Below are 22,280 nucleotides of genomic sequence, written 5' to 3'. Positions count from 1 at the left end.
TATTTGCTTACCGTGTTGTGTAACATGAGGTCTCACTGATGCAGACATCTGCATTTGATGGCCCTGTAGAGGCTTGCATTCCCCCAGGTCTCAATGTCTGCATACTCCTGGATGTAATTACTGCTGTTGATGATTGGCTCTAGTAACTGCCTAACTAATAATTATGTGAGATTTCTCAAAATATGCTTAAAAGAACTGTTTTTGTTTGAAAGTGATATTTTATTTGAAAGTGATGCTTTATTGGTGCATGCGGTGTTCTCTGAGCATATCTACCCAAAGCTTTTTATTGGACATGTTCTTATACAAATGTTAAAATGCCTTCTTTTCATTAAATGTTTAAGTTTAAAGTTATGATTTATGAATATATAAAGTGCGTGTTACTTCAGATTTAAGAAGCATATGGCTGGAAGGCCGTTATAGTGTCACCATCTGGTCTGATGTCATCGTTGTGTGCTTCAGTCCTGACCGACCCAGCGTTATTCTGGATTCACAGACTGTTAAGGAGCTTTTAAAAGTGCATTATAGAAGTTTAATTTGAAGTTTAACTAAGAACCATAACCACAATACCCAAATATGGTCTCGATCATCTTCAGCATCTTTTGTGACTGCCTTCAAAACGTACGTGCCTAATTTCTGTGAGACATACTCCACGCACCAAACACTCATATTTTTTATTAACGTGTACGTTTTACACCTCGACCTCAAGCACACCCACCAGAACCTGCTGTATCTCTGGTGAACTGACCAGCAGTCACCCCGGGCCGCCATGGCCGCCCCCTCAGCCGGCGCGGCGCGAGGGCGGGCACGCGGGGCGGCCTCTTCCCGCCACGGCTCTTCAGCGCCGGCGGGAGCCTGCACCCCTCGTGAGGGGACAGCCCGCCCCGCCGCCTCAGGAAAAAAAAACGGCTGTTATCACCAGTGCCACTTAGTTAGTGATAGAAACCAAGCCGATGCATTATGATCGTTGCCAGGTTGTTTTGACTGCGGATCTCCAGTCAGAAGCTGATGTTTATATGACATCATTTAACTTCTTAAGGGCTATTTTCTCCCCGGAATCAAACGTTACCTGAGAAGGGGCAGAGTGGTTTAGAACTCAGTCACGTTATTTAGCTGGGAATTGTAGGTAGCAGAGCAAAATACTGCAGCACGTAACTGCAACAGCAGTTGGGATCCCAAGCAAAAAAAAGATGAAAAAAATTCATCTAAAAGGGCAACTACACATGAAACTGGGAAAGCCATTATCACCAGCTCACTCAGGAGGGAGGACACTTAAAAGACAGTAACTCCACATTCATGTAACATGGGGAAGCACTGCAGCTTTGAAAACTTCCTCCTGTTAAATCACACAGAAGTTACGTGACACCTGGGATAGTCAGCCTGAAAGCAGGCAAGCAAATATTAGCCTTTTTTTCCCCTTGGAGTTTAATGAAACTACTTCATCTAAGATAATCAGTGTATTGATGTTAAAGCCATTCACAGGACCTGATACAACAGAAGATGTGTTTCAACAAAGAGGATTTTCTGTAAACTATAATCATACAGATTGTCCCCAAATTTCTTTTTAAGTATTTACTCCCCAGGAAGCACGCATCTGCCTGCAGACACATGAATTGCATGATTTGCCATGGAATGAACTTTAGAGTGGCCTACACAACAAACGGGTTGCCCTTTCACTTCATTCACAAAGTTGAAAGCTTTCTATTGAAGAAAATAACTTTACCCTAAGAATCCTTTAACTGCAACTGAACAGAATACATGGCTTCAGTAACTATGTAGGAAAAGGTCATAGCCTTATGCTGAAGTGGCTGTTAAAGTTTTCTGTTTCTTTAGCTTTCACTCATACTAAGACTCCAGAACCTTATTTGGTTGGAAACCAGATACAGAGACACTGCCGTGTTCTTTCCAGCTAACAGATTTCTAAATACTGAGTTTTAGCACAGGCAAAGAGATGGATAGTAAAGAAGAAAGAGCTGCTAAAAGGAAGAGCTGCAATAAGTCCCCCCAACATAAATCAGAGTTAAATTACCTTTTTTTTTTTTAGTGATTATTTCCCATGGACGCAAACGAGCAGCTAGATACAAAATAACTTCAGCCTCACTTTAATCCTCTCAGTTTAAGAGAATGGCAACTTTCTCCGTCTGTTCCATTAGGATAAAATTTGAGTCAAAACACTTTCTTTCCTCCCGCTGGAGACGTTTTCAGCTTTTTTTTTTTTTAAATCACTTCAACAGACATATCATATAAAGAACAATCAGTAAACACTTAATGCCTTTTTTTAAACAATAAATACAATAAATGTTTATTCTGTGAAAGACATCAAAGCCTGAAAAAGCCTTCAGTTTTATTATACAATTTTTCTCCTACCCATCTTTAGAGGCATCTGGTCTACAATTCTCTGAATAAGCTGCCAAAAAGAAATCCAACATAATTTGTCACTTTGCCTTTCCACCATGTAACTAAATTGGGTCAAAGTTGCAACAAAGTTGGGAAGATAATTTCTTTTTTCCTGCCAGTAGACATTTTAAAAAATGATGTTTAGCTGCTAGTGATGAGGGACACTGAAATGCAACAGAACTGCACATCACAGAGGCACATTCACGAGTTGTGATGCCTCTGGAAATGCTTATTGCAGCTTCCAAAACAGTGCACAAAGTTAACCAGATCATCTTGTTCTGAAACTCAATTCTCTACTATTTCAGCCTACCTCACACACTTACTTGTTGTGTCTTAATGGATTAAATTTAGTCCTTGCCAGGCCGTTTATTACCAACTCAAATCAACCTGCTTTAGGTAGAGGTTCATTAATAGAAGCGTCCATGCCTGGGAGACCTGTCTTTTTTCGGGCAGCAGTCTCTATTTTCCGCACCAGGTCCACATCCCATCGATGGGTTACAAAGCTAACCACCACCCCAGGCATCTTGCTTCCGACCCGCCCAACACGCCCCACACGGTGTAGGTAATCCTGCAGGGTGTTTGGGAAGTCGTAGTTGACCACGAGCTGCACGCTGCTGGTGTCCAACCCCCGTGAGGCAAGATCAGTGCAGATGAGGACAGACGCATCTCCCTTCTGAAAGGAGGCAAAGATGCCAGCTCTGGCAGCTGCCAACATCTGTCCTTGTAATCTCAGGTGCTTGATTTTGTGGTCGTCCAGAATATAGCCCAGCCAGTTGACGGTGCTGGCGCTGTTGCAGAAGATGAGGACAGCCCCACTGGATGCTGAGCGCTCCTTAAGGAGCTGCAGAAGTTCAGGCAGCTTGTCCTGGCCTTTGAGACGGACAAATTTCTGCTGGACATGTGAAGGCAGGCGATGCAAGCTCTGGGTGCTGAGGTTGACAAAGCAGTCCACATCGACAAACCTCGCAAGCATCTGGCTGAGCCCCGTAGGGAAGGTGGCTCCCACCACCACCACCTGGGTCCTCTCCTCCCCGGGACCAGCCGGCCCGGGGGCACCGGCGGCAAGTGGGGCGTGCGCCAGGACCTCCTGCAGCGGCACGGCGAAGGACTCGTCGTCTATCAGCGCGTCCGCCTCGTCCAGCACCAGCCAGCGCAGCCGCCCAAGAACCAGGAAGCGCCGCCGCAGCGCGGTCCGCAACGCCCCCGGGGTGCCCAGCAGAACGGCGGCTCCCGGTGGCGGCGCCCGCAGCTGCCGCCTCAGCCCTCCCGCGGCGCCGCCGCCCGTCAGCCCTCGCACCAGCAGCCCCGCCGGGCGGCACAGCCCCGCCGCCACCGCGCCCACCTGCGCCACCAGCTCCCGCGACGGCAGCACCACCAAACCGCGGGGCGACGCCGATCGCGGCCCCGACCCCTCCGGCTTCTCCACGGCCGGCTCCGGAGCGGCGGGGCGGGCCAGCAGCCTGTCGAGCAGCGGCAGCAGGTAGGCCAGCGTCTTGCCGCTGCCCGTCTCGGCGGCGCACAGGGCGCTACGACCGCGGCGCAGGGCGGGGATGGCGAGGCGCTGCACCGCCGTAGGGCGGCCGATAGAGAGGTCCTGTAGGGCGGTCAGCAGGGCCGGCTGCAGCCCCATCTCCACGAAAAGCGGGCCCTGCCCCTCTTGGGGCTCCGGTGCCAGCAGGGCGGGGGCCGCTTGCTGGACGGCCTCCAGCTGAAAGTAGTCCCCACGCGCCTTCCTGTGCTTCCAGCCTGCCGACACCAGCTGCGGCTGCTCCCAGCGCCCCACCGTCTGCCAGCGGGGCTGGCTCAGCTCCGGCCGCCGGCTCCGCAGCAGCAGCTTACCGGGACGCACTGCCGTCGTCTGTCCCTGTCCCTGCCCCTGCCCGCGCCGGCGGCCCCGCTCACCCCGCTGCAGGCGCAGCCGCAGCGCCCAGGGGATGCGCACCACGTTCTCGGAGGGCTGCACGCCCGCCGCCCGGGCCGCGGCCACCCCACCGTGCCTCAGAACCATGGCCGCCCCCGCGTGATAGCTGCGGCGCGATCTGATGACGTCACGACGCAGCGCCCCGCCCAGCCGGCGCCGCGCGAGGAAGGTGAGCGCGTGCGGCCGTACCTCGGGTGCCGGCCTCATCCTGCCGCAGCCCCTCGGCGGGCGACGGGGAGCCGGCCCCGCGCTCCTCCTCAGGGCAGAGCCCGTTCCCCGCGCAGCTGGCTTCGGGGTCGCGGCGGCCTGCGTGGATCCTGTCAGGCTGACAGCCTCAGCGCCCACGAAAAAAAGCTTTGGGAGCTTACTAGTAGGGGATGATGTTTGCTAACACCTTCCCACCCGCCTCGCTTTCTCTGTTTTAGACAGCACCGCAACGGGAATGACGGTGAACACACCTCTCTGCTTCAGGGGAAAAAACATCCTGGCTCCCATGGTGCGCGTGGGAACGCTGCCAATGCGGCTTCTCGCGCTGGACTACGGTGCAGACATCGTGTACTGCGAGGTATGAGTGGGATGCCTGGGGACGCGGTTACTGCCTACTGAGTAAAGGAACGCGGGTGGATGGGAAATCTGGGGAAGTAGTTGCAGAGAGCTGAGTACAGGAACAGACTTGGCTTACTCAAGGACTTTCCTTTTTCACATTCTTTCCATTAAATAAATGGATAGAGCAGCTCAGCAGAATGCTTTGAGCTGTCGTCAAATTATGGGAGACCCATGCCATAAGAGTGTATAATTATTTCAATTAATTTAGACAAAGCACTCACTTTAAATTTATTTACATTTTACAGCAGTAGCTTACTTGTGTTTCTGGCATGGTAGATAGGTGATTGAGCAAAATAAATCTTATATATCAGCACACCATTGTTCTGTTCATAAAGAGGTGAAATTGCTTCTGCGAGGTTCTTGACAATAACAGGCAAAGCATTCACAGGTAGGTTTTGGTGGCTGGCCCTTACATTAGCCCAGGATGGCTCTACCCTGAGTCCACACCTGGTGTCATAAAGAGCAGAGGTGCCAACAATTTGCCTGTGCTCCGTAGGCCAGCCACAGCCCTCCACCAGGTGCTCAATTGCCAGCTCAACCCATGACCTAACAGTTCCCTTACAATCATCTTTCATAGTTTGAAACTTTGAGCGCAATGCTTCTGTTTGTTTACCTTGTTCTACTTTTATTAAATAATAATAAAAATAACTATGAAAACAAATAACTGCCTACAGCTGGAAGGTTTGTATATTTTTACTCATAAGATTTCCCCCCCTTTGTTCTCAGGAACTGATTGACATAAAGATGATGCAGTGTAAGAGAGTTGTAAATGGTAAGCATGGTATTTCTTTCATTAATATCTGTAAGCATTTTTTTTATTCAAGAGAAAAAAAGTTACTTTGCTGAAGTCATCTTACAGTGATCACAATGAGATGTAGATACCTATAATCCCTCTAAACAGTTCATAGAAACTTAAGCTTTTGAAGTGCCATTCTTACACCTGTATGTTTCTGCACAGTTTTAGACTTTCATTTCTACTTCTCTAAGCATTTCAGTTGTTCAGTCAGGGAAACCACAAGTCTTGTTAGAGGACAGAGCTAATCAATTAGCAACACTGTAGGATACTGGAAAAAATATATATATACTAACACACGGTTCTTCCCTACCCTTTACAGAACTGGAAGAGAAACCTCACCATTGACTTAAGCTGTTGTGGGGATTCAATGAGTTTTCTGTTAAGCTTTTTGACAGAGCTTAGGTCACTGGGTATGCAGGTGAAGGGGACAGTGCTGGGCTCAGCTCACAGCCACCCCTGTAGCCCCTACTGCTACCCAAAGCCCACTACAGTGGCCAAGAAACACATTCAGACTTTAGTAGAGACAGCTTATGATCAAGAATCTGTATAAGTATTACCTGTTGGTAGCATTATTAAGGAAGCAATGAATTTGAAATCTTACTGTCATTCTTTCCTTAATTTCAGGTCTGGGGCCTAGATTTGGCATAACATGATTTTCACAGCCAAGTTCTTAAAAGACCATCTTAAGTTTTACAACAGCTGAGTGAAATGAGAAACACCTTTTTGTAGTATCCCTGTCAAGGAACAGAAGTCAACCATAAGTCTACATTCCATTCTTGCCTTTCTGAAAACTATAGTGTTACATTCATTCTGGCTTGTTCCAGTGCTGTTGCTCCCCCAGCAAACAAGTTGGGAGATAATTTGGGAGTACCAAGTAACGGAGTCTGCAATTTACAAGAAATGTACTGCAAGGATTTAGGGAAGATCAGGTGTCAGTGGTTGTTCATGGAAATTTTGCCTGGTAGCATTTTATTTATATACAAATTGTATAGTCACTACTTCCTTTATGATTACATTTGTATACTATTTGTCTGTTTTGTTTCTCACTGCATATAGAAGTACTTGAAACAGTAGACTTTGTTGCACCAAATGAAAGAGTTGTTTTCAGAACCTGTGAAAGGGAGAGGCACCATGTCATCTTTCAAATGGTAAGAAAGCAAAAGCAGGTACTCTCCAAAACAAGGAAGTCAAGGAAGTACTAGTTAACAGTCTTAATCTCAGTCCAAAATAACTGTATTACAGACTATCTATTCTTTGATGCTTCAGATAAAGATAAAATTTCACGTAACATTTGTTACACAATTTTTAAACTCTTGGTACACACGCAATTAACATGCTGCTCTGCAAGTTTTCTATACAAGTGTTTTCAGAAAAAGTGATTAAGGTGAATTCTGTGCTCTCTAAAGTCATCTTGGTTTTGTGATCAGTATCTTTATTGTACTTCCAAACATATACATACCAGCAACAAATTACAGCGACACTTGATCACATGCTTTAATCTTGCACTGTGAGTAGCCTCACTGGAAAGACTAAATAATATTGTTTATCTGTCAGAGTATTAGGATGTGCATTAACGTTGCTTAAATTGATGGAGGAGGGAGGCTGCATTAGACAATGAAAAAGACTTTTTCAGCAGTAATGATAGCACTGGAATAAGCTGTGTGTAGAGGCTACTGACTCCTTCGAGATGGAAATTTTTAAAAACAGGATATCTAATTATGATAGACTGAGAACATTAGGTACTGTTGTAGGTTAAGAAAGAGGATTGATCTCAATTTCTTTTTGCATCACTTATTGTTATCCACTGGTTGATATGCTTAAGCTAAGTGGTTTTGCTATCTGTTGTGCTGTGAAAGGGTCTCTTTTACATTGTATTAAATGTTTAGAGTAAGTATAGTTTTACATTTGTGGAAGTGTACTTTTATTCACTTGATACTATTTTGTAATTATATACTCTTATTTTATCATCAGGGTTCAGCAGACGCTGAAAGAGCCTTGGCAGTAGCTAAGCTTGTGTAAGTCATCTACTCTCACACCATTCCCACTCTGGCTTCATAGTTTTATTGTTGGCAGTAGTGGTTGTGGCTTTTTTTTTTTGATGAGGTGGTTCTTTTAGAGAAAACAACAAATTATAGCGATTGAAAGGATGAAGGTAGGTCTTGCTAGGTTCAAGTGTTGGTTTTTTTTTTAAGAACTGAACAGTATAGGGTAGTACTGATTTACATCTTGGTGATCAACAGTGTAACAATGTAGACTGCAACTTCTATTTAAAAGAATTCATACTCAAAATAGTAGCTGCGTGATTTCTATGCAGGGATTGAGTGGCATTTTTCCAGTGCAGTGGGTGTGTCCTTGATCTTTCCAATATGGAATTCTGTGGCCTTATTAGCAAGTGTGTTATATATATGCCGGCTAATAACTCCTGTTTTTGTGTGGTTTGAAACTTCTAGTAAAATACTGTGCAGAAATGAGAAGTGCATCTCAAACACTTTGAAAGGTGTTTTTAGGTCTCCATTTTAAATTGATGGAATTTCTATAAGACTTCTTATTGACATTGGTGAATTTGGTGGTGGATGTGGTTTATATCACTTAATTCCAGGTAAACACATTTAAGATGAGTATTTGCAGCTTCTGCACACTGTTCATCAAAACACAGTCTGGTTTTCAGACTGCTGTTTAAGTACATATATAAGTGAGAAGCTGAAAATTCAGAAGTTCAAATAAAAGCTTAATCTTTAATTTACATTTAAGCCTTATAATGATGAAACAGGCTTCCTGGTAAGGTATCTATTTCCTAGTTCTTGTTTTAGTATGCTGAAATACATTTTTCTCATTTATTCTATTTCAGAGAAAGTGATGTAGCTGGTATTGATATCAATATGGGCTGTCCAAAAGAATATTCTACTAAGGCAAGTGAATTTTGATTATACTGGAATCTTTCTCTCGTTGATACCTCCTATAGAAAAGGCTTCCAGTTCAGAAGACTCAAAGCTCCATTCTAGGGAATAAGCCTGGCTGTTATGTGTAAGCTTTGTCTTCTGGTCTTTGTATTACTGGCATTTTTAGTATTTGGAACTGTCATATGGAACTATAATGCTTTGTCCTTTAAACAGAGATGACAGTATATTCACATAATTAATACTTTCTCTTCCTAATTTTATGTTATCACTTCTTTCCATCTGGAAGCTTTTACTGTCCTTCTATTAAGGACAAAAGGCAAATGAGGGCTTGAAGTCTTCCTTGCCTCCTATTATCAGGATAAGCATTTATAGAACTTGGAGATTGTCTACTGTTAAACCAAGTTGCATGCAGATCAAGTAAACTATTCTTTCCATCCCCAAAATAGAACTCTGCGCTAGTTTATTGAATCTGGCACACAAATAGACATAGCCAATTGAAATGAGATATCTGGTTGTTAAATGCAGTGTTGTTAAAACAAGGAATGGTAACGGCCAAACCTGATGCTACCAAATATGCCCATACCTTGCATGATGCCATGACATTATACAGATCTCTCATTCTCCTTTTTCTGTTTTTAAGCCAAGAAAATAAAATATTTTGTTTAAGTGAACTGTATTTTCCAGAAATGGAATATGTTTCTTGATTAAACTACTTGAACAGGGAAAGGGTTTATTCTAGGTCTTAAAGAGATAGAGACTACATGAAGTTTTGGAACAGAAGAACCAAGGAGCCCTAATAATTGCATGTAGAGCATTTAAGAGGTGACTGGTGGATTTTTCCTTCACAAAGAATGCTTTTTTCCTTTGTAGCATATAATGAGCTTAAAGACAGCGTAAGGCATCTTTCAGATATTTAATACCTTCACTTAAGTAGTTGGTAGAGTTCCAGCATCTATCTACCAATAGTCAGTGTTTAGTATCCTAGGAAATGATAAAAGTCATAAGATTAATCAATTTGCAGGTAGATTTTCTCTTCTGTTAAGTTTAGCTTTGTAGATTAGCTTATAGTCTAGAGAAGAAATATTTTTATTTTTCTAATATTTAGTCTGAGAAAGTTTGCCTATGTAGATTTCTTGGGTTATTCCTGTTTTAGTCCCATTATCATTTTTGTTGTTTTAATAATAACATCTGAAAATGATATAGGGAGCATAATACAATAATGGAATAAAAAGTACCATGATAATAGTGAAATAGGCAAAGTCTGGCAACAGCAAATAAGAGCAAGCCCAAATATAGCAACTGTGGATGTAGAACTGAAGGAAAAGATCTATTTACCTTTAGGAAATACTTCAGGTAGACAGGGATATCCAGTAAGAGATACCCTCACTTCCACTGCCAGCCCTTAAATGAGGTCTGGAAGGGGTGGATCCTGGCTCCACCCTTCTGCTTACTCAGGTACATAGCTTGCACCTGAGGTCCCCAGGGTTGGCCTGCATCTTGGTGCCTAGGTGGTCAAGAAGGCCAATGCCATCCTGGCCTGCATTTATAGTGTGGCCAGCAGTAGAGAGGCAATCATCTTCCCTGTACTCAGCTCTGATAAGGCTATACCTTGAGTGCTGTGTTCAGTTTTGGGTCCCCTCTCTACAAGAAGGGTATTAAGGTCCTGGAATGTGTCTAGAGAAGAGCAACAAAATTGGTGAGGGGTCTAGAGCACAAGTCTTATGAGTGGCTGAGGGAACTGAGATTGTTTAGTCTAGAGAAAAGGAGGCTCAGGGGAGACCTCATCATGCACCACAACTTCTTGAAGAGAGGTTTTGTTGAGGAGGGGGTCAGTCTCTTTTCTCAGGCAACAAACAGGACCTGAGGAAACAGCCACAAGTTGTGCTAGGGGAGATTTAGATTATGTATAAGGAAAAACTTCTTCCATTAAAGAGCGGTCAGGTGCTGGAGTGACCACCAAGGAGGTGAGGGAGTCACTGTCCCTGGTGGTGTTCTAGAGGCATCTGGATGACATGCTACAAAATATGGTCTAGTGGCTTAGTGGTTGTAAGGTAACTGTTGAGTCATGACCTGAACCACTGATGGAGCAGCTGAGGAAAGGACCTGGTCAGCCCTGGGAGCACAGGTGAAGGCAGTTAAGCTGTGTGACTGGAAGGGGTGGAGCCTGGCTGCACCTCTCTTAGACCTTGTTAAAGGGGGGCTGACTGCTAGTATCTCTTTCTTGAGATTCCTCTTTAGTGAAGCTTTCTCCTGAAAGCCTAGGACTTTCTGATACAGTTAAGCAATCTTTTTCCCTTCCTTTATAAGCACCTTTCTTACTGTGCTCGTCCTTTTGTTATCATGCCTTTGTTGTAATGCCTTTCCTATTGTATTGATCTGTCCAATAGCTACACCAAGGAGCTGTAGTTGTCATGTTGAGAACATGCCATTAAATTCATAATATTTGGTAACGTTCCTATTACTGTCTTATTTAGCTTTTATTACTTTCTTTTGTATTAAAACTAATTAAATGAAAGATGGCTTTATTCTTCCACAGAATCATAATTAAGAATGAAATGCCTATCCTTTATTAGGATGGAAGATCAAAAATTCATATGCTTGTGAATGATTACTTTCCTCTAGAAATATTGGATCAAAAGAAGCTCATATGATTTTTAATTTGTTATACTTGCTTGTTGGTCTCTAGATCTGTGCATGCAGGTGAGATGGTGCTGGAAGAACAGTCAAAATATTGAATTCAAAGTGTTCATAATGTGTTTAATATAGCTACTTAAAAAAGCAGGTTAACTAAGTTTACATTGTGTGTGCAGGAATTACTGTTAGCAAAATCCTGCAAACATGATGTGTAATGCTCAAACAATATATCCCAAATGCTCTGCTGCCACTTAATGAGTAGGAATAGATGATTACAGTTGCAGGAGAATGGCTTTTTGAAAGCTGTTTTCTCCTTGATGTAATGGGAGTGAGTTGGTGCCCTGAATTACTGCTTCATTATTCTGATACTATTCCAGGAAATGTGTTTCACCAAGCTTTTTGCTAATACTCTTGCATTTCAGATTTCTCCATTTTCTACTTTCTTGGTTTAATAAACACAGCAGTACTTTCGCTATGGTCAGCTACTAGATGAAATAATCAAGTTGAAAAATGTTTTCCATGTTCCTAATGTCACAGTTCTTATGTATTTTCTCAGGGAGGTATGGGGGCAGCACTTCTATCTGATCCTGACAAAATAGAGTCTGTAAGTATTATCAGTGTTTTATCATTTGTTTTACAAGCAGCATTGGGTCTTTTATCTATCAGATAAAATGATATACTCAGTTAGTGATTGTGTTCCTTAAGTATGTAAAATTCTTTATAGAGATACAGTAACTAAATGTTAAACTGTTCTAATTTAATTGTCTTGAAGTAAAGAAAGTCTTGTTCAGGTCACTTCTGTAATCACATTTTTTGTCTTTGTCCCCCTCTAGATACTGACTACTCTTGTTAAAGGAATTTGTAAGCCAGTAACCTGCAAAATCCGCATTTTGCCCTCAGTAAGAACATGAATTGTTATACTTAAGTTCTTTATTTTAGTTTAATCCTGTGATTTAAAATCAGTTCTAGTACATGGAGTTCTTATAAATTGACATTTTAGACCTGCTCTTGTGAAATACCATTTGGAATTATAATTTGTTTGGAGTGCCAAACTTTTCTCCTGTAATCCAAAAACTCAAAGTACTAAACATTAGATGTTTACACATGACCTTATTCTATTGAGTTCTGAATGTGGATATTTCCATAATCATGGATTGTAGTCTTGTTTATTGTAACCCACTGAGTTAATCTCAAAGGCTTTGCTGATGGGTATGCACTGACTGAAAAATAAGAAGTGTAGGTTATTGTTGAAGGCTGCTATGTGTGGAACTGATGGAGAATAATATGTGTGTGTAGGCAGTGTGCTGGCCTTTGAATGCAGTGACAGTCTGCATGAGATTTAAATGAAAGGTGAAGCTGGAGTGCTATTGTTACTTCTCCAGCTCCCAACATTCATGTTAACAGTGAAGATTTCAGTACTGAAATTGTATTTACTGTTGTAACTGCTTGTACTCTAGAAACTATTCATATTCTGTGCAGCAAGGAGCTTTGTGTTTCTCAACTCCTGATTAAATATATGTACAAAGGCAGCAATAATTACAGATGATGCCTGACTTAAAAAGGCTGCAGAAAATTGTTTGGTAGATTGAGCACTAAAAGTGCTAGCTTCTATGAGAAGATTCATAATCTTTCACAGAGGCAAGACTTCCATCACATCTAAAGTATAACTACTAAGAATATTGTGAAAATATGTATTTTTAAATCTCCAGGTGATGTGCCTTCTCTTCTAGTGAGTGATTATTTTGAAAATCTGTTTGATTATGTTTAGTTGCTGTGATTGCAAATGAACTGGAGAGACACTTCTATAGACGACTGAATTGTAACTGAGCTAGCTGTTGTTCAAATGTCATTTGCATGTGCACTTGAAGAGATTATACAAACAGATGAAGTCTCTAAGAATTACTACTCTGTGTAATATTTTGTTTCAGAAGTGCTGTCTAATATTGTTAAATGAAAGCTGGCACTTCTGCTTTCTATTTCTATGATTATCTTAGAGCCTCTTCCTATTTCTTCAAGCTGGTTTTACGTAGCATGTCCGAATTTCTTTCTGCCTTTTAACAGCATCTTACCTTTTAAAATATATATTGGGAGCTTCCTGTTCTTCAGTGCTTCTTTGATTCACTAGTCATGTGTGAATGCCATTTGTATTTTAGTTACTAGTTAACTCTAAGATGTTTCTGATAGGAATATTTATGAACACGTGGTTGTATTTTGGATTGATTTCAGAAGGCATCTAAGGTGTGTTTTAGTTACAGCTCACAGAGTAATGGTTAAAGAGAGCTTCTAACTGTTTGGTATTTCAAATGAGCCCAAAAACCTGATGGAAAGTACTCTTTAGTAGAGTATTGTGTTGTCTGGCTCAAGAAAGTTTGCAATCCATGGTTTTGAGGAACTATTGAAAATGGATTCTTGTTCTTTCAATGAAGTATATGTTAGGAAGGTGAGAGTTGAATTATGGGGATCACATGTCTCTTATGTCTCTTACTGAAAAACAAGAATTCTGGTATTTGTTTTGTATCTTTGAACTAAGGTTGTCATTCTCTCCTATCACTCAGGTTGAGGATACTGTGAATTTGGTAAAGAGAATAGAAAAAACTGGTATTGCTGCCATTGCAGTCCATGGAAGGTAAATCTGTTCCAGGCAAGAGTTTTACATCCTTGCTACGCTTTGCTGGCAAATGTTGCACAGTAAGATATGATTAGAATATATTTCACATATAATATGTAATTCTCATTTCAACTGCTAGCTAAATAAGTATTCTTAAAAATCAAGCTAGTCATTAGGGAATTGCACTTTTTAGTGCTAATGAACATTTACTGCTATTTTTCTAGAAGTTTAGATTCAATAAAAACCAAATAAAACTATCTTGCACATGGTGTCTAAAAATTCCTGCTAATCTGGATATGGATATTGCTACTGTAGCAATAACTTTAAATGTATTTGATTAAAAGATTCACACTTGAAAAAATGAAATATTTTTATTGATTTTATTTATATAAGTATTCAAATTTTTTGAGGTAGTTCTGCTGATCTACATATGTACAAGTTTCTTAGGAATTTTGTGGTCTTTTTCCTTTGTTGGAAAGGAAGAAGGAGGAGAGGCCTCAGCACCCTGTCCACTGTGATGTGATCAAAGCCATATCTGAAGCAGTCTCCATTCCAGTAATAGCAAAGTAGGTTGGAGTAATCAGCTGGTCATTGCAATATACCTGTACCTAGCTTAAGATGCACTAGTGCAGAAGAAAGGAGATTTTTCATGTGGGGGCAAATACTTAGGTTACAGGCTGGGCAATAATTACAAAGTATAATTTTCAAAAAAGTCAGTGTGGTTTTTTGTGTGCCCAGTCCATTAAAGATTGTGTGGAAGCATGCAGTTTGTTTTAAACAAACTGTCTTCGTTCTGTTTAGAAAAAATTTAAAAAAATGTGCAGATAATGAAAAAAGTAAAATGTAATCAACATTTCAATGGTCTATTGCTAACATAACTCAGACCCATTTTTCCTCTTAGTTTTGAGATAATATCCTGAACACAGTATCATCATTAATAATGTAATATCACATTTGAAAATACAAGGCTGTGTTAAAGCTTATAGAAGAGCAAATGAAACTTCCTGGATCATAACAGTGATGTTCATCTGTAGTGGAGGATCTCATGACTTCATCAAAGAATATACGGACATTGAGACCTTCCAGAAAGCAACAGCTGCCTCATCTGTAATGATAGCTCGTGCTGCCATGTGGAACCCATCTATCTTCAGAAAAGAAGGTCCTTTCCCCTTGAAAGAAGTCATGCAAGATTACATCAAATATGTATGTATTTTTTGGATTAACATTATTTAGAATTTAGTCCAAATCTTAATACAGTGTCTTAGTTCCTGTTACTTTCAGAGACTTACACTCTGGTGATATTTTAACATACAGCATGTTATAAGAGTCTTGCAAGTAAACCATCCCTGCTTCTGTTTTATATTGTGTTCAGTAAATAATTTACAGAAATCATTCAGAAAACAATTTTGTTCCAATGATTCTCTTCTTAAATGCTGTTTCTTTAGTCCTGGTTTCTTGGCAACATTTGTGAGGCTTACAAGGCTATCCAAAAGGCTATCCTTCCAAGGCTATCCATCTAGGAATTTGAAAAGTCTATGATAAGTAGGGCAATTCTCTTGATGCTATTAGTGCAATTAATGTTGAACAGATAAGTGAAGGAATATCGACTACTTGGTTGCTGTCAGCTTCATTTTTAGAAGTTAATTGCCTATCACAAATACTGCCAAGAATTTTTAGCAGCCAGGAAGCTGTGGTTAGATGAGTAGTCTTGAATATATTGAGGAAACTGTACACTGTATTTTGCATTTCAAAACTGATTTTGAAATTCATCAAGAGACGTGAAGATTACCTAATAAAAACTTGTATGTTTTTATATACTTTGTCTTTCTCAGGCAGTGAGATATGATAATCACTATACCAACACAAAATATTGTTTGTGTCAGATGTTAAGAGAACAGTTGGAAACTGCTCAGGGTAAGAAGCTGCATGCGGCACAGTCCACACAGGAAATCTGGTAAGCATGAGCTTCAGAAACAGAAATTGTGTTCTGTATCAGACTTGCAAACCAGTTCTGTCTGTAGCACTGCCTGGCATTTCCAACATTCAGAAGTTGGAAAAAAAATGTGTACTTGCTGAGGTACGCAATACACTAACTGTTTTTCAAGTTTCCCCCATGTTCAGGAGTTAAAAGGGTTTAGCCCTAAAAGTATCTGTATAGACTTTAGCTAATTTGAGAGGTGCTCAGACAGGAGTTTGTCCAATATTTGCATTAACTTATTCAATTAAAAAATAGTTTTATTATTCTGTAGAGGTAGTCTACATGCTGATAGTTTGGAGCTTGTCTTTCAGAGCTGTGGGTTGTTGTGGGGTTTCTGGTTTTTCTCCTTTTTTAAAGGAAAGCTTTCCATGTGCTTGTGGGTTCTTCATGTTCCTGGGATTTTTGACATAATGCTTGTTTCAAATGAGCATGTAGAGGTTAACTCAAAACAATGTATGAAGATACTCTGTATGATACTTGCATGCAATTCTTTTGTGCCACTTTTCATATCTGAACATTTGTGACAACTTTTGTTGAGGAAATTGCAGGTTAATACTTGAAGTGTTGCACTTTAAAAAAAAAAAAAAAAAAAAAAACAACAACAACAACAAGAAAGTTGAACAGGCAGATGATAGGATAAGGTAAAGTATTTTAAAACTAAATGGGAGATCTGGATTGGTTGTTTAGAGGAAATTTTTTACTTAAAGGGTGGTGAGGCACTGGCACAGGTTGCCCAGCGAAGTTGTGGGTGCCCCATCCCTGGGGAAATTCAAGGCCAGATTGGATGGGGCTTTGGGCAGCCTGAGTAGGTGGGTGACAACCCTGTCCATGCTGGGGGTTGGAACTAGATGATCTTTAAGGTACCTTCCAACCAAGGCATTGTATGATTCATGACATATAGTAGCTTTACTGAGTGTCTTATTCCCAGACCTCTAAAATGATGTGAGGTAAGTTCTTGGAAGGAGAAACTTCAGTTTGCAGTGTGAAAGTTTGTTTATATGAAAATAAAAGAAATGTTGAAAACTTGAAATATTCTGCAAATGAAATTACTGTTTTCTGGCATCACCTAATCAACATTCTGTTCATATTTAAAAATGAATGTAAGTGCTTGCAATTCTTTTATCTGTTCACTGTGATTTATCAACGCTTTCCCTCTGTAAACAACACTACCCACTGTTATGTTACAACAGCCAGAGAGGGGACTTATATTTTATGTATAAAAGGAGCCAGACTCCATTAATTGTAAGGAGCAGTGGAACTTGTAAAATATACTTACATTTTGCAAGTTAGTTTCATTTCTGCAGTGTTGAACAAACTTTACTGTAGTAACATGCTCTTTTTTGTGTATAGTTTTCTAATTTGGTTAGAAGATCTGCAGTGTAGACCAAAATTGGGACAAGCTTTTACAACTTCAAATAACTATAGCCAAATTCTCTAGTGAATTAATAGTAAGGTGTATTATGTAAAGGAAAGGAACTGTTAAGTAAGGTTCAAGCCTTTAAACAGGCCATTGGGGGATACAGTGTATGCACGTCAGTACTGGGCGAAGGTCTGGGGTAAGACTGATACTTATGTACTGTCTAGTGATTCTTTAGGGCCTTCCAGAATTGAACACAAGCAGGTTTTATACGTGTGATGCAGTAACAATTGCAAAATTGGCTTAAGCACTGTGCATGCATAAGAGAGGTGCAGAGTTTTCATCAGCAAAAGCCTTCTAACCGTTGTTCCAAACTGGCTGGTTAATATCCAGATAAAAAAGTAACTTAGAGTTATGTAAGACGAGCTTATAGTCAGACAAAAATGTTAATGCTGCTGCCTTGTGGTGATGATGGTGTGTTGCAGCCCTATGAGATTTTAACCTCAGTACTGAGTGCAAGGCAAAGGCTGCTGCATTTCAGATGAAAGAATTTATGTAACAGCACATTCAGCTTCAACACTTTTCCACTTACTGCATTGCAGATAGCACTGTGGCTAGACTGCATTTTATTGTTTATTGCCTGGTATCATTGAGTACTCTTATTCAGCAAGTAAGTTATCTAATGCTACAGGCTTCACTGTTACCTATGGAAAATTAGTAGCCTCAATATTTTAGAGCAGATCCAGTGGAAGGGCCTGGAATTTAAAATGATATGAAGCACTTGCCATTGATCCAAATCTTAGTTTCCTCCTGTGTACTGGAGCTTGCAGATAATGCTCAAATTGAGCTAATAACTTAAATGAACACTGCAAGATGTGTATTTGATTCTGCTTGGAGTTTCATATTGCAATATAAATATATAGAGATGGAAATGAGAACTTTCTTCTACTTCCATTTCAAGTGTGTCTGAGAAGTGAAGGTGAAACAATATAATGTCACTGTATAGAATATAGCTGTACTTTCATGTGATTCTGTGCGCACATGTACTCTATTTCAAAACAATTTCTTTCTATACTAATTTTATCATAATTGGTTACGAAAAACCATAATCTGATCTCTAATACAAAGGAATTCCATTTCAATAGTGAAGCCTTTGAAATGTCTGAGTTCTATGAAGAAACAACAGCTGTTTTTGAAGCTAAGAAAACATCTTTGGAAACTAAGAAGAAAGATGAAGATGACCAGATGGAAGATCCGGATGTAATAAAAATGGCTGTTAGATTTGACAAGTAAGAATACAAATTTATTTTATTTCAGTGGCTTGAATTTGTAAAAATGAATTTAACAATATTATATAGTTTTTAGAGAGCAATGATTTGCATAGCAGCAAGTACAGAGTGATTTTCTTTCTATGAAGCAATTTGTGCATGTGATTAAGTAATCTCTCTTCTTCCTGTGCTTTTTAGATGTTATGATATTTACATATTCTTCAGTTTCAGGCATCTGGAGACTCAGTAATTTATTAAAAGCACTGAGCAATTAAAAAATCAAGCATCTGTACATAAGCAAATATGATATACAAAAGGTTTTGAGTTTTTAGACATTACTTGAACTGTCTAATAAGTGGCATTTTTCTCAATTTGAGCTGTAAAAATAAACCACAAAGAGTAACAGGTAGAAGTGATCGAATGAGCAGCACTTATTTTGTTGAGTTATTGACCTGATTTAAAGTAGTTCTGATTATTAAATAAACTCTAAGCACAGTTATTGACCACAAATGTTTTTTTCTAGGCGAGAATATCCACCACAGATTACTCCAAAAATGTATCTTCTGGAATGGTGTAGGAAAGAAAAGTATCCTCAGCCCGTTTATGAAACTGTGAGTCAATCAAAAAACCTTTTCAAACCTCTTTGTCTTGTAAAATTGCTGTTCTGAGACTTGGTGTAGTGAGTTCAGTTTCCCAGTGCAGTATTGCTCCGTAGTAAGATGGTTCAGAAATGATTTTATATATTTATATAAAATGGCAGCTTCTTTATTATGTAAAAGTGAGATCTTCAGTTTCTGTGGAAGTGAAAGAAGTAGCTGCATTTACAGATCATTACACAGAAGCCCATGACTGAGTTACTTCAAATTCTGTGATGTTAGAGTTTAGTTTCAGAATGCTTTCTGTTGCTGGCCACTGTTAAAAGTAGGAACTAAACTGGACAGAAGCAACTTTATTTGGGTTGAGGTCGTTACTTACTGTTGTGGGTTCATTCTTGTAATGCAAAAGTATTTGTAGTTTGGAGAAATCTTTTTCCAATCCTGATTATGCAAGGTTAAGGCTTTAGAATTAATTACAGTAGTTTTAAGGGTATTTAATGGGGAGTAAAGACAAGAATAATAAGGAACCTTGACAGTCTTTGCTGTATAATGTGGCTGTTTTTGACACATCTTTAATTCTTTTTTTCTCCAGGTTCAAAGACCACTAGATAGACTATTCTGTTCAGTGGTAACAGTAGCTGACCAAAAATACAGATCAGTTCTGTGGTAAGTTAATGCTTCTCTAGCTGTACTGTAGTTATTTTTGATGTGTTGCTTAAAAGTTGTGTGACTTTAATGAAAATCAGCTGAAAGGTACTTCCTAAAGCTACCTCTGGGAGTAAGAAAGGATTAAAACTTTCTGAGAACAGGATGTGACAAGAGAGATTAAGTTCAAGTGAACTATTATTATATCTTAACTCACCTAATACATTGGTCTACAATTGTAGTGGAAGGGGAGAACATAGGTGACCCAGTTCAATTGTGCCTGCAAAGAGTCTAGTAACAAACCAAGGGGGACAGAGGAAACATTTTGGAGGGGATAATGTTTTCAGCTACTATAGCAGATATCAATACCAAGTCAGGATTAGGTGAATATAGTGAAGTAGAAGACACAGTTCAGTGGCTACTCAGACTTCACAGCTGATCAACAGTTACATCTGGTGCTGCTCTAAAGTTTCATGACAGTATATGTTATCATCTATTAATACTGGGATTGGCTTCAGACACTTGCACCTGAATTGAACCTGATGTAACTACGGAGTTAAACCTCAGTATTGGACACTTTAAAGTGGATAAATGCAGACAACAATTACTGGTGTTTCTGGGACTACTGTTCAAAGACTTCAGGAAGCAAAGCTCAGCTGGTATGAAATTTTAAGAAAACATTTTCAAATATTGAATTTCACTAACATTTAATCTGAAATCCCCCTTGGAATTGACAGAATATTTATTGTTATGGAACAGTTCCTGCTTATGTCAGTGTCAGTGAACTTGTACACCTACAAGAGATGATATTTGGGCCTGAGTGTTTTTTAAGAAAGTGGTAATTCAAAACTCAATGTTTAATGATCATATTTGCAAAAGTCAGCTTATCTGAGGATTGCAGCTACTTGGCCCAAACATATACTGATCTTTGAAATGAGGAGTTTGAGATGCAACTGTTCCTATCAGCGGAGGCAAATCAACATTGACACCTAGCAAGATTCAAATCACTTCTGGAACTGCTGTTTTTTCTTCTGCTGTGAAATGATTATAGATGTTTATTTCACGATGTTGCATCAGAGACTGAAAAGTAATTGTTCTGGCAGTGTAGAGTCTTCAGTTTCTACTTCTACCTATGCTCTGTCTGTTTGCTCTTCAGGGACAAGTCAAAGAAACTAGCAGAACAGGCTGCAGCTATTGTCTGTCTGAGAACACTGGGTGTCCCAGAGGGAAAGCTGTGTGAGGGAGAAAACCACCTGATTAACAAACGAAAGAGGGAAGACCAGGAGCTCAAGAGGGAAGACCAGGAATGCTTGAACAACAGAGATCACGGAAAGGATCTTGCTGAGCCTTCCCATAAAAAAGCTAATTTTGCTGAAGAAAATTCTGACATGAATGTGCCTAAGATGCAACGGTAGCATGGAGATCAGAGGTTTCATACAACTACACAGAAGCTAGAAATTGGCTCCAATTTGTATATCTTGCTCTTCGTGTTTTGTCTGGATTCTGAGATGGCTAAATTCCCTAGCTGTGGAAAAATGCCACTAAGATTTACTGTTTACCATTCACTATCCCCATGGTGCCTTTCGGACAGGATAAATTAGCAATCTGATTTTAGAAAACATCGAGAATGTTATCTCAAACAATAAATTCTTTTGATATCAGATTCTGTAGGCTACTTTGTCATTGACTTTATTCTTTCTTTTAAGATATTTATGGTATGCTGGTAAGAGATTTGAATACAGCAGCAGTGAGCAGATGGAGTCATTATGGAACTAATGTACAAAAATTTTAGTTGCTAAGTAGACATCATTTTATCAAATGAGTTTCATGTATGACTTGAGGCTTTATTTACATCCACCATATTAATAAAAAGGATTTTGCAGAGAAGGGAACTTGGAAAATAATAACACTAAGCACTAAAATAACACTTCTTCTTGGTTAACTTCTACATTTTACTCTCCAGAAATGTGACAACAGAATTAATCACACTTTTCTGGTCTTAGGTATTATTCTAGTGTCTTTCCAATAAGGAATTGGAGCTGAGCTTGATAGCTGTGAATAATTTGAACAAATTAAGTTTGAGTTGTTTTGTACTTTTAAACTTGGAAATACTAGTAAATGTCTACATGTGTATTACTAGCAATATGGGCATTGAAGTAGGGCAGGCACATCCAACCTGCAGCCTGTGGGCTGCATGCAGCCTGTCTCAGCTTGCAGTGCAGCTGCCCTCTGCCCTGTGCCATCACAGTGGCAGCTGGCACACCCATTGTTCAGCATCAACCAAATACATCAGTGCACTGTTAACCCTACATGGGCTGAAGCTGGGCCAAGGAAAGGGAGCAGTTCCAACTCAAGTTAGAAATAATTTTGTGTCTTGCTGCATTGGATAAACAGTCCTCTGAACAGCGAAAAGTATAGTTATACTTTCCACTATAATTAAGGGTTAAGTTTCAATATTGAAAAAAAAAAATCAGTTCTTAGTCAGTATAAATACATGATGTGCATATTTTTCAAGTGGAATGGATAGAGCTGTGATCAGACATTCAACTAAGAAATCTGATCATGTCTCTACTGGAC

The 22,280-nt window shown here is 40.0% G+C and overlaps 3 protein-coding genes across 5 annotated transcripts in view; 1 reads left to right on the top strand and 2 right to left on the bottom strand.

Annotated features, from left to right (window-relative positions):
- LOC116243646 (dipeptidase 2-like) overlaps window positions 1–214 on the bottom strand; it is a 47,330-nt gene extending 47,116 nt beyond the window's left edge. The window contains exon 1 of the mRNA XM_090149877.1: window positions 12–214. The gene's annotated coding sequence lies outside the window, so the exon portion shown is untranslated. The remainder of the gene's footprint in view (window positions 1–11) is intronic.
- Window positions 215–2,257: 2,043 nt separating this feature from the next.
- On the bottom strand, window positions 2,258–4,402 carry DDX28 (DEAD-box helicase 28). Its single transcript, XM_031614935.2, has one exon. It carries the CDS (start codon window positions 4,400–4,402, stop codon window positions 2,777–2,779), a length of 1,626 nt encoding a protein of 541 aa, XP_031470795.2. The 3' UTR covers window positions 2,258–2,776.
- Window positions 3,747–21,603, top strand: DUS2 (dihydrouridine synthase 2). Of its 3 annotated transcripts, none has more exons than XM_090149883.1 (16): window positions 3,747–3,874; window positions 4,741–4,880; window positions 5,648–5,693; window positions 6,774–6,865; window positions 7,689–7,732; window positions 8,566–8,626; window positions 11,808–11,855; window positions 12,085–12,150; window positions 13,807–13,877; window positions 14,339–14,425; window positions 14,894–15,062; window positions 15,692–15,813; window positions 18,340–18,483; window positions 18,986–19,073; window positions 19,651–19,724; window positions 20,860–21,600. In XM_090149883.1, the coding sequence occupies exons 2-16, from the start codon at window positions 4,758–4,760 to the stop codon at window positions 21,116–21,118; spliced, it is 1,494 nt and encodes a 497-aa protein (XP_090006009.1). In that variant the 5' UTR covers window positions 3,747–3,874; window positions 4,741–4,757; the 3' UTR covers window positions 21,119–21,600. The 3 variants fall into 3 exon arrangements, with proteins under 3 accessions (XP_090006009.1, XP_031470797.1, XP_090006007.1); XM_031614937.2 differs by lacking the exon at window positions 3,747–3,874 and adding an exon at window positions 4,400–4,484 and having other exon boundaries at window positions 20,860–21,599; XM_090149881.1 differs by lacking the exons at window positions 3,747–3,874; window positions 6,774–6,865 and having other exon boundaries at window positions 4,805–4,880; window positions 20,860–21,603.
- Window positions 21,604–22,280: the final 677 nt, after the last annotated feature.

This window comes from Phasianus colchicus, chromosome 13, assembly GCF_987193195.1.
Source record: "Phasianus colchicus chromosome 13, bPhaCol1.hap1.1, whole genome shotgun sequence".
Taxonomy (NCBI): Eukaryota; Metazoa; Chordata; class Aves; order Galliformes; family Phasianidae; genus Phasianus; species Phasianus colchicus.
This window is presented reverse-complemented; position numbering and strand designations above follow the sequence as displayed.